General features: G+C 37.3%; 1 protein-coding gene across 3 annotated transcripts; it reads right to left on the minus strand.

Moving 5' to 3' along the window:
* Positions 1–389: 389 nt before the first annotated feature.
* Positions 390–16,701, minus strand: atl3 (atlastin 3). 3 transcript variants are annotated; one of them, XM_053505098.1, is made up of 14 exons: positions 16,581–16,701; positions 15,200–15,416; positions 9,586–9,720; positions 9,160–9,264; positions 9,003–9,053; positions 7,387–7,443; positions 5,579–5,671; positions 5,228–5,366; positions 3,435–3,562; positions 3,288–3,344; positions 2,883–2,954; positions 2,432–2,623; positions 2,073–2,312; positions 390–1,927 (listed from the first exon to the last, which is right to left on the minus strand). In XM_053505098.1, exons 2-14 carry the CDS (start codon positions 15,401–15,403, stop codon positions 1,865–1,867), a joined length of 1,536 nt encoding a protein of 511 aa, XP_053361073.1. In that variant the 5' UTR covers positions 15,404–15,416; positions 16,581–16,701; the 3' UTR covers positions 390–1,864. The 3 variants fall into 3 exon arrangements, with proteins under 3 accessions (XP_053361073.1, XP_053361072.1, XP_053361075.1); XM_053505097.1 differs by having other exon boundaries at positions 16,586–16,691; XM_053505100.1 differs by lacking the exon at positions 16,581–16,701 and adding an exon at positions 15,510–15,530.
* Positions 16,702–17,025: the final 324 nt, after the last annotated feature.

The following is a 17,025-nucleotide window of genomic DNA, read 5'->3' on the forward strand; positions in this document are numbered from 1 at the left end:
TAAGGAAAAGACCATTTCTGCTGCGTGTGCGTAGTGTCAATTCTCCCATCGGCCGCTAGAAGGAGCGCTATTTAACGGCAAAAAGCAACAAGAGGGGTAAGAACAGGTTAGAAAGAAAAGAAGAAAAAAACGGGAAATGTCTTGTTGCTAAATATTATGAAAACCCAAGCAACACGCGCCCAAAGCGGACTATCAGAACAACCTTCTGGTAATATTAACGTTGATATGTGACAGAAAAGCTTCGACAGGCAGCTCTACAGCACCGGTTATGTAAATCACGGCATGGATTCGGAACCACATTAAAATACACGAGACAATGTGCAAAACCTGCCCTATATTCTTGAACTGCATTTCTTTACACTACAAATTAAGTAAACAGCGCACACAAATCAAATGCAGATGACTTTTATTAATGCGATGAGTAAGGAAATGTAACATTGTTATATAAACAGGGTTCTTCATTTTCCATGATAACTCGGCAGTTTTAAAGCTGGTCCTTTTCATTGTCTACATGAATAAATCTACTATACACAAACATAAGCCTTCAGTGAGGCTGAGTAGCGTAACGTGTATAAAGAATGTGAAAAATCAGTAACTGAGTGGTCACAATAGTCAGATCATTCACTGAAATAAATATATCAAAAGACTGATATATCTAATCTCCACTTTATGTACAAGACTTGTGCTTAATTTACTTAAAGGTAAAATGTAATGTGACTACAGTTTATTGTAACAGAACATATTTGGCCAAATATTATAACAAGCAAAAAAAAAAAAAAAAAAAAACTGAAATTGATAAGACATCTTGTAGCCTATTTAACAAGGAAAAGAGCATACCAGTTACCAGAGAGGATACAAAAAAAACAAAACAGTGACCCCACCATTAACATTGTCAGCCAAACAAACAAACAACAACAACAAAAAACACTTAAAACCGACCTCTTAGCATATAATTTTTCTAATTTGGTTAACTACCATGTGGATACAAGATGACTACAAGTTTTAAATGATTTCTTAACACAGATGTTTTAAAAGCACTCCACAAACAGTTTAATGTGCTTACATGGCCAGATGTTCCCTGATGCGTATACTTTTTAATTCCCAAAACAGAAGACAGTACAATAACAAACAATTCCAAATGAGTATGCATCAAATGCAGTGTTCAAGTTTGTTGAACGGATGGAATGTATAAATAACCCAACACACCTGCGAAAATGATCGATTCTCTACAAATGATGCACACTGTAGTGTTACATTTAACAGTATACCAGTATACACTTATTCTATCAAGTGCAAGTTTTAACAAAGCCATGGCTTATCCTCTAAAGATATAATTATGGAAAATATGTTTATTACTATGACATCTAATAAATGACATCTTACTACAAAGGGCAAGATCTTTGGTAATATTAAAATAAGTACTTGTAAACAAATTACTTTATCTCCTTTAAGGAGGATAGATCTTGTGCAAAAGCAATCTTGTGCCTGGTAAGCTGTTTAATGATGTGTGATGTGACAACATAAATTTATTTTTAAAAAGATAGAATCAACATTTTCATAAGATCTGAATAGCTGATCTAAATAATAGGCCTTTTGCAATAACAAATTAAGATTGCATAATCTAAGACCAGATTTCCTAATGAAAGTACAGCCAACCATAAAAAGTGAGCAGGTCAAATATGATATACAATTTGTCAAGAAAAAAATATACTCATTGCACTTTTTAAAGACAAAATAACTTTTAACAGATGACAAGTTTAAGTGCAATATTCGGGAATGTGTGTAGGAATATTTGTTGTCTAATCAATGGTTGAATTCTTCTTGTTCTACTTGGATCCTAAATTGGAATCTCTGAGCATAAAAGCTATCTTGATTTTTTGTCTTGCATTATTCTTTGGGCTCTTGACTTATTCAGCGCTTCTGTAGCCTAGACAGAAAGAAATGTATGGTTAGTGTCTACTGTCAAAATAGTGTTAAAAAGAATAACCAGTCTATACTTTTTTCAGTATATAAAATGTTACTGTTGAATACTTTAAACAATAAGAAATTGTATTTCTTTATATCCTCCATACCTGTTCCAGTACTAGTCCAGCTGCCTGGTCAATGGCAGTGCCAACATTTCGGTACTGCCCAGAGTAGCGAATGAAGCCCCAGGTTAGCATAGCTACCATTGCCAGACCCAGCATGCAGTCACATGCGAATGAAATACTGCTCAGGCCAACAAATAGTAAAAGCGCGGAGAGCACATACAGAAGACAAACCAGGACAAAAAGCACCGCTGGTGTGCGGAATGCACTGAAAAGGTTCTTTGACTGAAAAGAAGAAGAAGAAGAAAAAAAAAAAGAGTTGTGTAAATGAAAAATGTTTAAGTATAAAAAATAAATATTTATTGCATAAAAAATTATGTATGTTTTCTGTTCCTGTCTCTGACCTCGTTGTGTTTGCTAAAAGACTCCCAGAGTTCATTTAGCTCCTCATTTAATTGAGCTTGATAAGGGGCACAGAATTCCTTCCCACCCATCTTCTTAATGCTGCTAAAGTGATGGAGAGCCTCGTTCTTGAAGAAGTTATGCTTATCTAACAGAGAGTCAGGCGCCACATAAGGCAGATCTCCACCACAGACCTACCAGAAGATAGGAGGATAGGATATAACACACACAGTACATCTTTATCACATAAATTGTATAATCTTCTGAAAGGTGGTATATTACCATTTCTCTACAGATGTGTCTTAAAGTTCAAAATAATTTTTAAGGACAACTTTAAGCATTGCCACATTTTTTATGCATTGTGAATCAGAATTCATATTTAAAATGTTTACTTATATATACTCATATAAAAAAAACCAAATGCAGTACACTGATTCCAAGTCACATACCAACCTTCTCCATATTCCTGTAATACTGGTCCTTGGCAGATGCCACAGCTGCCAAATTGTTAGCTTCAGCTGTAGCCTGCATGAGTCAACACATAAAACCTATGACTGTTCTGAACATGTGGTTTGTCTATAGACAGAAACTGGTTATGTGGGTTGACTTTCAATGAATGACTGTGCAGGTGGTTGCAGATTCATTCAGATTCATTCAGTCAGAAGATGAGCAATCCAATGGAAAACAGATCATAACTTTTTTGTTAGAACAATTGTTAGAGCAATGCTTGTGGAGCAAATGAAATATGGGTCATATCACTTAATTTTATTTTAGATAGTAATCAAACGCACACATTTCGAAATCTATTTAACTAAATAAATAACAAAATGACCTATACCTCCCATGCATAGTGATTACCTGCAGCATAGACTTTGGGTGTGGTAGATCTTCACCCTGGTATATTTTAATATATGACTGGAAAAAAAAAGATCCATGAGAATGACACAATACTTATTTCTGAACTAAATACACACCAACCCTCAGCTTCATGATGGCTGTACTCACCTTAAAGTACTCCAGCAGCCCCCTGCATGTCACCTTGTTGCCATTGATCTCCTTCACAGCCAGTCTGTCAGGGTCTAACAGCATGGGGATAAAGCTTCGTAGTTCAGTTTTGAACTCTGGAGCAACATCTAAAGAGTGGAAAAACAGCAAAAGCAGTCACAGCATGACCACTATCATATCACGACAGCGGGAAGGTTCCAATCCTGCCAGCCAAGAAGGTTCACGAAAAAACACAGGCAATTTAGCAGTTTTTGTGGGTCTGTGGAACTTAAATGTGGTCTTACATACATAACTAAAAAATTATATGACACCCATAACATTAAAACCTCTAAATAATTTTGATTATCTTGTGTGATACTGTAACCTCTCGCAGCCGTCAGTCTAAAGAGAGCTGGTTGGCCGAGCTCTCTCAGAGGGGAGGGATGAGAGGTACTTCGTGCTCCCACATTAATCACGCCTCTACAGCCAATCAGGGGCGTCTGTGAGCTAACAAACGGAATGATCTCTGAGTGTGTTACGCCGCCCCAACGGTGCGTGAACGAGCAGTTCGAAAAGATGCGGTCGGCTGGTGTCACGTGGTTCGGAAGAAACACGTGATAGTCTTCGGCCCTCCTGACTGAGTGGTAGTAGTACCCTTAATGTGGGAGCCACCTAGTGACAGTAAGGAATTGGACACGACTAAGTTAGGGAGAAAATCTGGAAAAAAAGTTGGAATCAGAAAATGTTTGCAAACTTAAGGCACCAAACTGCAATGGCTAGATAACTTAGTTAGAGCATATCTAAAATCTAAAATTTGTGTATCTGGTATACAGAGGTTAGTTTCTACCAAAAGTAGTTCATGTGCATGGGGAGGGCAGACTAGCCTGTCCGAGCTATCCTAAAATATTGCATAAGGAATAGCTGAAAAAGTTGATGGCTATAAAAAAATTTAAAAACATTTTTTAAAAGGCGTCAACACAGTTCATCATAGCTTGCTGTGTATGGGGCCGCGTAGCCACAATGTAACCTACAATGAGCATCAGATATACCATGAAGCAATAGAAAAAGGTATTCTATTGTGATTAAACACACAGTTTTATATTTTATAGGGATGTATAAATGTTAATATTACAGGTACCACATTCCTAAATACTAGGAATAGACAATCAGGGCCCATCTCGGCAACAAGAAATGACACCTGTTCCAATATTTTTGATCTTGGAAAATGGTTGGATTCAAACAAAAGGTACAATATTCTTAGTTGTTTAACTGGTAAATCAGGAAATTAAATGAACTTTATACAGTTCTTATATTTAGATTTTATTTCTTGATATGTACATCTATAAGTATTTAACAACTTATGGTACCTTTTCTTTAACCTATTCCTCAAGTGATCAAAAATACTGAAACAAGGGACTGACAGGTATGTCTTAAGCCACTCCTTGGTGCCTTTGCAGCCTCCTGCAGACTAGCAACTGGGAAAATCTTTTTACCATTTTGGTTCTGTTCAGCTATTTAATCCCACCTCCACAGACTGAGTGACAATGTGTTTCCATGTTTACAGTCTCAGATTCCAAGTCATTTTTTTTTATTAATCTTTCCACTGTTCTTTGTATTTAGTAAGCACACTAAACTACTATAAGGTTTGTTTAGACTCCTTTAAAATCTTAAAAGCTATTGGTTGTTGTTGAATTGGCGGTTTATAAAATGTCACTCAATGTCCTTTTTAGGCATTTTTTTTTTTTTAGAGAGAAATATGTTATGATAATAGTAAACGACAGCAAAGACGACTTTAGGAATGTAGAGGTAATTACCACAGAGTTGTCCCTGAAATGAAGGGTGTGTGGCAACCTTTAGCCCAGGGTGTGGTAACAGGAAACAGGAAATAGACGTGAAACAGGAATGAATGTGCTTTCTCACTGACTGTAGCTCTTGATGTTGAGATTCCTTCACCTGAAAAGAAAGGACAAGTTAAGCTGTTACTTAATCACTGCTAGTGTAATATTACATAAAATGCAATGTTGCAAACATTTACAATACATAATTATCTCATGTAAAGTCATACATTTAATACTGCATCTTATATCTGCATTATGGCTTTGACAGCTCAAGGATGCAAACCTTTTTTATATTCTCAAACCAGTTGTGAAATTCATGCACTGTACCTGGAGCCGCTTATCCAGGAATTGACTGCCTCCCTTGAACCCATAGCTGTACTCGTATGGGAAGCTCCAATCTCTGATCAGAAACATGAGTGACTGAGAAAAGGCAGAGTAGAACAAAAAAATATAGAGAGAGATTTCATTAAACCAGAGATTTAAGCAAGAATGTGTTAGACCATTTTAAATAATTCATTTAAAATGGCCTAACACCATTTGGAACAAGTTTAGGCAACAGAATAATTAGAGCATAGAGTTTTGAACGTGTTGCATTACACATCTTTCAAATGAAGAGAAATGAAATAAGCAAAATAATTAATAATAATGAGGTTTATGCCTGTACCTATTGTAAATTCATACATTTAATGTACAGTCGTGGCCAAAAGTTTTGAGAATTACATAAATATTGGAAATTGGAAAAGTTGCTGCTTAAGTTTTTATAATAGCAATTTGCATATACTCCAGAATGTTATGAAGAGTGATCAGATGAATTGCATAGTCCTTCTTTGCCATGAAAATTAACTTAATCCCAAAGAAACCTTTCCACTGCATTTCATTGCTGTTATTAAAGGACGTGCTGAGATTCAGTAAACGTCTTTTTAACTCAGGTGAGAATGTTGACAAGCACAAGGCTGGAGATCATTATGTCAAGCTGATTAGGTTAGAATGGCAGACTAGACATGTTAAAAGGAGGGTGATGCTTGAAATCATTGCTCTTCCATTGCTAACCATGGTGACCTGCAAAGAAACGTGTGCAGCCATCATTGCATTGCATAAAAATGGCTTCACAGGCAAGGATATTGTGGCTACTAAGATTGCACCTAAATCAACAATTTATAGGATCATCAAGAACTTCAAGGAAAGAGGTTCAATTCTTGTTAAGAAGGCTTCAGGGCGTCCAAAAAAATCCAGCAAGTGCCAGGATCGTCTCCTAAAGAGGATTCAGCTGAGGAAGTGCCACCAGTGCAGAGCTTGCTCAGGAATGGCAGCAGGCAGGTGTGAGCGCATCTGCACGCACAGTGAGGCGAAGACTTTTGGAAGATGGCCTGGCGTCAAGAAGGGCAGCAAAGAAGCCACTTCTCTCCAAAAAAACATCAGGGACAGATTGATCTTCTGCAGAAAGTATGGTGAATGGACTGCTAAGGACTGGGGCAAAGACATATTCTCCAATGAAGCCTCTTTCCGATTGTTTGGGGCACCTGGAAAAAGGCTTGTCCGGAGAAGAAATTTTCCAGCACGATGGAGCACCGCGCAATAAGGCAAAAATGATAACTAAGTGGCTCGGGGACCAAAAACGTTGAAATTTTGGGTCCATGGCCTGGAAACTCCACAGAACTTAATCCCATTGAGAACTTGTGGTCAATCCTCAAGAGGCGGGTGGACAAACAAAAACCCACTAATTCTGACAAACTCCAAAAAGTGATTATGAAAGAATGGGTTGCTATCAGTCAGGATTTGGCCCAGAAGTTGATTGAGAGCATGCCCAGTCGAATTGCAGAGGTCCTTAAAAAGAAGGGCCAACACTGCAAATATTGACTCTTAAATGTTATGTAATTGTCGAAAAAAGCCTTTGAAACTTATGAAGTGCTTGTAATTATATTTCAGAACATCACAAAAACAACTGAAACTAAGATCTAAAAGCAGTTTAGCAGTTTAACTAATATTTGTGTCATTCTCAAAACTTTTGGCCACAACTGTGTTTGACAGAAGTAAACATTGCAAAAGAAGCAAACACCCAATTACTCCTAAGACTGTCTGTCTTTTTTCTGGAACCTGGGTCTTACTTTAATGCTAATACAAAAATCCTTTCTTACCTGGAAAGGCTTTAAAAAGATTTCATCCATTGCCAGTCGGCCATACTCTGTAAATAGCTACCGGGAAAAAAAACAATTATGTATGTTCTGCTAAATATACACTCACCATCCACTTCAAAAAGAACATTTACTGTACACTAAGCTTTCAATGCATTTATCAAACAATTCATTAATAGTGATCTCTGTGACTTTAAATAGGTCATGGCTGTTGGTGCCACATGGGTTAGTCCAAGTATTTCAAAATCTGCTCTCTTTTAACACAGTATTTCAGACAACATTCTGTATCATTTAAAGAGATTGGTGCAAAAAACAAACAACACTACAAACAACAGCACTACACTAAGTTAATGAGAGGGTGGAATCTTCTTGTTAATAAGAGAGGTGAGAGGAAAAGGCCAAGAAGGATATAGTACCTCATACAATTACTCTTTACAACTATTATGAGCATCAGATTCTTTTTTTTTTTTTTTTTTTTTCTCCCTAATTTAGTCATGGCCAATTCCTCCCTGTCACTAGGGGGCTCCCACATTAAGGCTACTACTACATTTCAGCTGGGAGGTCCGAAGACTATCACGTGCTTTCTCCGAAACCGCGTGACGCCAGCCGACCGCATCTTTTCGAACTGCTTGCTCACGCACCACTAGGGGCGGAGTAACACACTCGGAGGAAAGCGCTCGCCGCTCCTTCCGCACAGACTCCTTCCTCACAGACGCCCCTGATTGGCTGTAGAGCCGTGATTAATGTGGAAGCACAATATTACCTTTCATCCCTCTCCTCTGAGAGAGCTCGGCCAATCAGCTCTCTCTAGACCTCCGGGTGGGAAAGGTAACAGCATCACCCGGGAACCGAAAGAGCGATCTCCGGATGATAGGGCGCCACTCGGAGGCGAGCATCAGATTCTTGTTTATAGATGATAGAACCTGATGTGGTCTTCTGTAGTTATAGACCATACACCTGATGTGCATTGAGATACTTTTCTGATAACCATAGTTGTAAAGAGTAATTATATTAGTAACTATATTCTTCTTGTCAGATCGAACCAATTTGACCATTAACTGCTGCATTTTTTTGTTTCCATCCGTTCCATCTTGTTTACTCGCTGTTTTTGGAATATACTCAGGGTAATCAGTCAGTCTACAGGGTAGACTGTTGTGTGTAAAAAATCCCAGGACACCAGTTTCTAAAAAGCTTAAACCAGTGAAAGTTAAAATACAACAACCATTACACAATTTAAGACAAAGGGATCAAACTTTATTTTCCCCCTCATGCTGATGTCCCATATGAACATTAACTTAAGCTCTTGTCCTTCATATGCATGATTGTATGCATTGTGCTGCTGCCACATGACTGACTGATTAAATAACTTTAAAAATCTGCAGGTGTACATGCCTATTAAAGTGTATAGTGTAATGTGTGAGTAGTAGGCCGATAAAATAAAATGTTAAATAAAAAATAAAATATTAATTAGATAAAAGGCATAAATATAAGCATTAAACCTTAATAACTATGGCTAAAATTTTATGAGACAAATTTCTTTGAACCCACTGAACGTTTTAAAATTATAATAGTATACAGAAAATAATACTTGTGCAAACACTAATACAAACAAAACTCACCTGAAGCTGCTGCAGGTCATCTTCTTGGATATTCTGTGAAAGGTTGTATATCTGCAAAACAACCATTTACATATAAATCCATAACTATGAACCCTAAGGAACAATCACCTAGGTTTTAATAAGGAATATGAGGGAATATATGTATTTATGGCTGTACCTGCACTGAGCTGGTCATGGTGCTGAGGGCGAAGATGGTAGCACAGTCCTTCACTGTGGACTGGCTGTCAAATGCTCCCTGCGTGTCCATAAGCAACACTGCCACCTTGAGGAAAGAAGTGTTGATGAACTGTGTTCCTGCTCACACTAAGAGCAAGTTTAAATGCTGCATAAAGGCAAAGTGAAAAACTTCCAGCTAGATAAATGGAGAATAAGACTGCTGTAAAAAATATTTGTTATATTAGATTCAAAGCAGCAAATGCTGAAATCAGGGCTAACACAACTTAAAATAGATTTCAAATTAACAAAAGTGTGTGTGAAAAAAAATCTGAGTTGCATCTTTAAAGATAAAGCAGAATCTGACTCATTATGTTTCCTACATATGCTCAGTATACATGCAGAGATTTTAAAACTGGTGACTCTGTACCTCTTTACCATCATTTTTCCTCACAGTGAAAACTTCACTCCACAGCTGAATGCCTGTGGTCTCAGGCTCTGAGCCGCCTCTCCAAGAGAATCCTGTGAGGGGCTGGTCCTCCCGGCCAAGCCAGTCCTGCTCAGGCTAATAAAGCAGAAAAAGAGAAGCAAAGAAACATTTAACATGAATACACTAGATCATAGATTTCTAGTCCTGGTCCTAGAATAGCTTCTGTATATTATAGGCTTTTCCTAACCTCCATGAGTGGAGGCTTCACTCATCTACTTAGCTAATTACTATATTTTGTTTCTGGAAGAACTCTACATGTACTCTTTCCACCACTGCCCATGTGTTACTACTACTACTATGTAGCAATATAATGGTCTATAATGTATAATGCTAACCAGTATGTGATCTATTTTGAGGAGTATAGTCATAAGGGTTTATTAGAACAACTGTGAATATTTTTGAAATGTTAAATAACACCATTCTAATCTAGTTTTGTCAGACTATTCACAATGCTGTACCACACCAATGTTAAATACATGTCTAGTCTAAGCTTATATTTAGTTAAACTTACACCAGGTTTAACCAACACTCACACTTTAATTATAATATTTTAATTCCTTTACCAAAACAGCAATATTTTGTGTAACTTTAAATCACACTTTTGGGTTATAAACAGTAGGACCCATTACAGACAAACTGTTTTATAACAAATTGCTGCAGAGTCTAAAAAGAATTTAAAAAAATTATCAGGTAAAAAGTCTCCTGTATTCTGTCAACAATAAATGTACAAAAGGTTGCATTTAAATTACACCAAAGATTTAGTATTTAAATGCATTTGTATAGTAAAGAGGCAAAGACCGTGCATACTGCTTCCCTAAGGAGGCCATATTTGTCACAATGTTTTGCCACCTTAACCAGAGTAGACATGTTTTTCCAGTGACCAAATTAGCCCTGATCACTATCCCTGATAAGCCTTGCACTGTCACTCTCATCAGCCTAGTACTGAATCAGCGGTTACATTCATAGCCTAAGGCTAAATAGGCTCTGTGCCAATCAACGCACCTCAGGTCCTTCCCAAGTACTATCTTAGTGATGCCATCAAGGTGCGGCCTTGCAATCAGATCTATAACACACATTATTTCTCACCCTATAACTACCAACATGCTGCTTTCATTTAGCTTAGAAAGCTACACTGATTAGCAAAGAAATGTACTGCAAGCTGGGTAACAGTTATACAAAAATGATATACTTTTAGATTAAACTAAATTTTACTGTCCTTACATTTAGAAGATCAGCATCCTTTCTTTTACAGCATTAAGCACAGCTAATAAAGAGAATAAGCTTATCTCTTTTAGCAGTTTTTTTTAACTAACAACTTGCACTTTTAATCATGCTCATGAGAAAAAAAACATTAGTGCTTGGGAATAACAAAAGACAAAAAGATCATATCACGATTTTTGAAGGCATTTCTACAGTACTGTATTCTTATTCTATTATGATGCAAAGGTTTGCTCAAAAAACGGCATCAATACAGTATAATTGTTAAGCAATTTACATACATTTACACACTAAATTATTCAACACTTAATGAAATTTAGGTTTATTACAAAAATGTACAAACTTTCAGCTTGAATTAAACAATTCAAATAACAATAATTTAAATGGCTCAACACAACTAATAAGTGGTTTCTCAAAAGTTAACACAAAACGCAACATTTAAAGACTACTTTAGTATCAAAAACTATTTCAGTATCAAATATATTTAACACCCCTAATATTACCTGGTGCAAATAGTGTATAGCCAGACACTAGCCTCTGCCTGTTTCTGAGGGGTATTAGACCATTCCTATGGCCTCTATTTTAATAATAAGATTCTTGAGTTTGCGAGCTTTAACTGCTTTTTTCAAATAACACCAAAGATTTTCGATTTGATTCAAGTCAGGCAAATGTGATGGTCACTCTTAAACCTTCCAGAACTTCATCTGAAACCAAGTATGTTTGGAATCATTGTCCTGTTGAAAGTTCCAATAATGCAGAAGTTTCAGCTTCCTCACAAATGACATGATGTTTTTTTCAAGGATTTCCTGATACTTGATTGAATCCATGTTGCTCTCTACACGCTGCAGGTTTTCAGTGCCAGAGGAAGCAAAGGAGCCCCAGAGCATCAATAACCACTGCCATGCTTCACTGTATGTAGGGTGCAGTGTTCTGCATTTGCTTCATTCTTTTCGCTGAAAATATCCTGCTATTTTATAGGCCTAAAATGTTCATGTTTTTGTTTTATCAGTCCATAGAACAGATTCCACTTCTGTGTCTTTTTTTAGTATATTGGAGCTGACTTTGCTTGTGTTTTAGGGTCAGTAGCAGGATATGTTTTGGAGTGTGGGCATGGAAACCTTCAGTATGCACCCTATAGAGCAGAGTGAAACTTCTGTATCTGCTGCCACCATAGGTCCTTTGCAGTCAAATGAGTGTTTTTTTTAACACTTGCCTCCTCATTGATGGTAGCAGCAGGTGACAGCTTGCTCTTTCTGCCACATCCAGGTAGTGTAACCACTGTTCCTTTAACTTTAAACTAGGTTCGGACTGCATTTCGAGAAACATCTAGATAGGGTTCTCTGGGGTTAGTTCCCTTAGAACTCCAAGACATGCAGTCAAACATCTCCATACACAAATCTCTAGAAAGTCCAGGTATTTTATGTGTTCTAAATCAAGAACACCAATTGATACAACAACTAATTTACAATTTTGTGCCCTAAAGCGGGGTTTTACTCAGAGGGTTAAATAATTTTAAAATGGCAGTAGTCATTTGAAGAAATCATAACAGAATTTATATTGATAATACTGCCTGGCCAAAAACATCATCAGGCAAAGAAAACAACTAAGTTGATTCCTGAAATTACTGGGATTTGGTTAATAACAGTCTGACGCCTTATTAAAACCTGAAAGGACTGTGGACGAAATGTGGTTGGAAAAACAAATAACTAAAGAAGATCACTTAAATACTTGAAGTTGCAATATAAAAATTGAGAGTAGAAATCAAGTTGAAAATCATGTTTAATAGCAAACCTACCCAATGATAAATGTTGGGACTAAAATGCTGTGCGGCTAAATGCAAAATACTTTATTAAAGCTGGTGAGGTAAAAAGGCTTCGATATTCTTTGGAGCACAAAGATTGAACTTGGGAGCAAGAGAAAAAGCTCATGTGGTCTGGTGAGTCCAGATTTCCTGTATGCCATAGCAATGGGTGGGTCAAGAGAAGAAGCGAAGCACATGAAGTGTTGCACCCATCACGCATAGTGGCCACTGTATAAGGCCCCGAAGGCAGTTTTATAATCTGGGGTTGCTTCAATTACTGCTGCACATGTTATGTGGCAGTAGGTAAGAATGACCAGGTTACCCTATCAATTGATTCTTTTTTCGCCCAGGCAGTGTGCATCACCCAGCTCTAATTTGCACACAGAATTACCTGACCTCACCTACTCTAAAAACCTAAATTTTTGTCTAATCTTATACAGTCTGAAAACTCTCAAATGAAAAGACCTGCATCATTCACTCTTCTTTACAATATGTACAAAACTGCTATTATAAATAACAGTAAGACAACACACAGAAATTATGATAAAATCTTCCAATGTTGTAAAAGGAGGTTATTTATAAAATCAATCACTCAATGGTTAAGATTCTTTTCAACTAATCAGAGAGATCCTAGCATTGAAAGAAATTACTGGGCTTGTTTGTCAATGGCCTTTAACCCCAAAATGCTCCAATGGTGTCTTACAAATCCTGACTCTGCACACTGATAGCATTCCTGGGCTTAAGACATACATGTTTTTAAACATGCAGCCAGAGCTACATATAGCACTACTTAAGAGCAACACACAATCATTAAACTGACAAAACTGGACTAGCCCCATGTTTTAAAATTATGCATTGTTTAAAGTAGTTAGTTGTGAAACTGTGGTCAGTCATGCCATTTCAGTCAAATTGCCTCCTACTTTGAATAAGGTGGATCTTGGACACGCTTAGTGACAGAACCTTCCAGATTTTAGAGAACACTAGAGGCACGGCTTCATAAAACAGGGCATTAGTGTTTAATACTGAGTCCAGAGCTTTTTTCTAACAAATTTAGTATGGGGGGGAAAAAAACATTATTTATACTACAGCAGTGCAGAGTTCTCATATCTGATATATCGTTTCTAAAATCACAAACATTGTGCATGTTCAAGTATTCTTATCATTTCCAGAGTAACAATCAACACAGTGATTACATGGCAGATGCTCAACTTACAGATTACAACAGCTTCTTACCGATCATTTCCCTAAGTATATGATCAGTATGTTCCTATTCCCCTTCATATTGTAATTTCGTTTTAACAAAATCAAAAACAATTTATTGATTAACATTTTTTATTAAAATATATCCAGCTGTCAGAGCCATGCTATTATTTAAAAATTCAAGAATAGGATAGGTTTTTATTAACACACTTATTATACATCACAAATTTGGAGACACACAACATAATATAAGGATGTGTTCACGCTTGACATATTTGGTTCAATAAAACAAACTCTGGTGAGGTTGTCCTTTTAGTGCATTTCACTTGAACAAAGTGTGAACACTGCCATACGAACCACGGTGCCTACCAAGCAAGCAAATCCAGACCATTTAAAGACGTGGGTCTCAGTCTGTTTCCTAACTTTGGCGTCCTTTGGTTCAAATGTGAATGTAACACAGACCAAGGATATGTAAATGAAGCAAGTCTGCTTTGCTAGTATAACATTATATATGATGCCGATGACTGTACCCGAAAACTTTCATTGGTCAACTGGACAAGCATGAAGTAAAAATTACGCCTACAGTAGCTACATCACACATGTTAGTTAGCATGACACTGGACATCTTTTGACAGCTGGCAAGATTATAAATTTTTTTTTTTAAGTATTAATACACTTAACAATCTCATTCATGAGATTTCATCATACATATCTATATAGCTTCTCTTGTTTCTTTTGGTCAAATGTTGAAAATGCCGGTGTAAATGGTAAATAAACCAGGACTTTATACTAGCGAACAAAAACTATTAGTTCATTTTATGCTTTAGTCCAAACCATAAAAACCGATATAAAATTTCAACACACACTAAATCTAATAATAAATAGAAAGTTGTATTGTTATTTAACAAAGTAAATGTTTATGGAGGGTTTTGGGTTTCTGTGTGTTTTCCAACACATACGTTTCCAGAACTGAGAATTTTGCACTTTCAGGTTTCTCCTGTTTTTCCCTTTTATTAATGTCATGAGAGGAAGCGGGTGAAAAAAAGACAGGCTGGTGAGGAAAAGTACCTACAGCTGCTATATACAAAATGTCCCATTAACTGTAACCGAAACTGTGATGATTGTTAATAAATTGACAATAAATTGTTATAATAAAATATTTTGCTTTAGAGAATATGGCGCTGTACCGCCCTAGCATGAATCATTTTTCTATAACAGCAAGCCACCTCATGTTTTACTCCTTCCTGATTTCCATGGCAGCATTTCTTAAGTAATCCGTCATACAGGTAACAGTGAGTTGTACAGTACATATGTATGTAGGTGTAAGTGACTGACCTTCCTGTGCATGTATCGAAGCATGAAATCCAAGAGAAAACTCTTTCCCTTGCGAAAAGCACCAGCAACTGACAGCACTACCACTTCCATATCTCGGACATTGGGTGCCAAGAGTATTCGTTCGAGTGCTTTCGTGTCCAAATCAAAAGAGTGATCCTCCTTATTGACGGTCACTATTTGGACCGCTCCAGGTTCAGCGGGCATCTTTGGTTCTTTGCTGGGTATAACATGCACACAGATAGTGTTAGTAACTTAGATATTTCTGACCTTATTCATCACTAAGTCATAGTGTTTAACTGCTGTCACAAACCCAGAGATTTCTAGGAAGTATCACTTGAGACAACAAACGGCCTGTTGGGTTTTTCTCGAAATGTATAACTTAGACTCAGAGGTGTTAAACGCATGCTCCGCTCCACTCCACTCAGAGATCTACATCCTTGTGAATGAAAGCCTTTGTCTTTGCCATCTTCGCCACCCTCGCCTTTAGGCAAATAGGTCCAGTCACCAGTCTCATGCAAGCAATTGCCAAAAAAGTACTAAAATGCAGCTAAATTACTGCATATCTGCATCTGTCAGATGAGCTTGACTGCTTCATGTCTTTTACTGCTAGTAATGCAGACCAACCAGCAGCACCAGCAGTCTACTATCTGTATATCTGTAGAATTCCCTAAAACAGAACTGCACTAGTGGATTGAGGTGTGGTTAGCCTGCATAATAACACAAGTGTCAACATGCCACACATTTCTCTCTGTTGAGTCTGCGGGTGTTGGATTAAAAGATATATATATGTATTAATAAGAAAAAGGGCTTTCAGCACAATCAATCACATCTTGTTAGATTTGTATCATCATCATCATCCAAACTTTGTTTTCACACATCCGCATGAGTTAAACTAACATGTTTAGGCGTGTCAGTGATCCCGAAGTACGCCCGATTACACACACAAAGAGCTCTCCAGGGTGAGTGTGTTTCACAGTGAAGCTGCACGACCTCAGGACTGCCTAAACTAAAAGATGCGACGTGTCAGTTTTGCTGAGACTTAAGAGTCTTTACGGAAACTCTAAAAGCTATAGCGGTGGCTAAAGCTTGTTAATACTTTTGCCACAAAAAAAGTAGTTTTGCTAACACCAGCACAAATCCTCGAATGAACAAGACACAAAGTAACAAAAACATTGTTAGTTTTCTTGGATAAAATGGACATTCAAAAAAAGAAACTATGTGGCGTACCTTACACAGTATACAGAAAATCCTAAAGGAACAGAATTAAGACTAAAATAACATTACATCACTAATAATTCGCTGCAAACTCGTTTAACAAAAAAAGCCAAACCCTCGAGAACTACGCTTAGAAGTAACTCAGCGCTACAAAGTTTTGACCTACCTTACCTTTACTTTAGTCAAGTTATTATTATTATTTTTTTTTTACCAGCTTCAGTTTAAAAACACTGGAGTTTACTGTAGTCTGGAAATAATTAGGCAACTTTCCCCAACGCCACAGCTGGACCGCCCACACCGCGGTGCTAGACGGCAGTTGTAGTTCAGCTGTAAAGGCTCTGCCCTCGGTGTCAGGCCGCTGCTCAACGCGCCACGGGGCGGAAATGACGAAAACAAAAAACTACAGCTCCCGGAATGCACTACAACAACAAACACTATAGTATACGCTCTGACGCGCATGAAGGACGTAGTCTGTTCGTACTTGTCTCACATTTATTTTACTTGTGAAATGGTACAAGCATTTTGGCGGCAATTTGGAAATTATATTTTTATTTGATTAAGGAATTACAATTACAGGACATAATAATCTTTTACCGTCACAGTAATAACTA

Source organism: Clarias gariepinus, chromosome 10 (assembly GCF_024256425.1).
Source record: "Clarias gariepinus isolate MV-2021 ecotype Netherlands chromosome 10, CGAR_prim_01v2, whole genome shotgun sequence".
Taxonomy (NCBI): Eukaryota; Metazoa; Chordata; class Actinopteri; order Siluriformes; family Clariidae; genus Clarias; species Clarias gariepinus.

Coding starts and splice junctions, on each gene's coding strand:
- atl3 (XM_053505098.1), bottom strand. CDS start 15,403: ATGCCCGCTGAACCTGGAGCGGTCCAAATAGTGACCGTCAATAAGGAG. Junction 5,367..5,578: donor TCCTGGATAAGCGGCTCCAG/GTACAGTGCATG, acceptor CTTTCTTTTCAG/GTGAAGGAATCTCAACATCA. Junction 3,563..5,227: donor ATTTCAGGGACAACTCTGTG/GTAATTACCTCT, acceptor TCCACTCTTTAG/ATGTTGCTCCAGAGTTCAAA.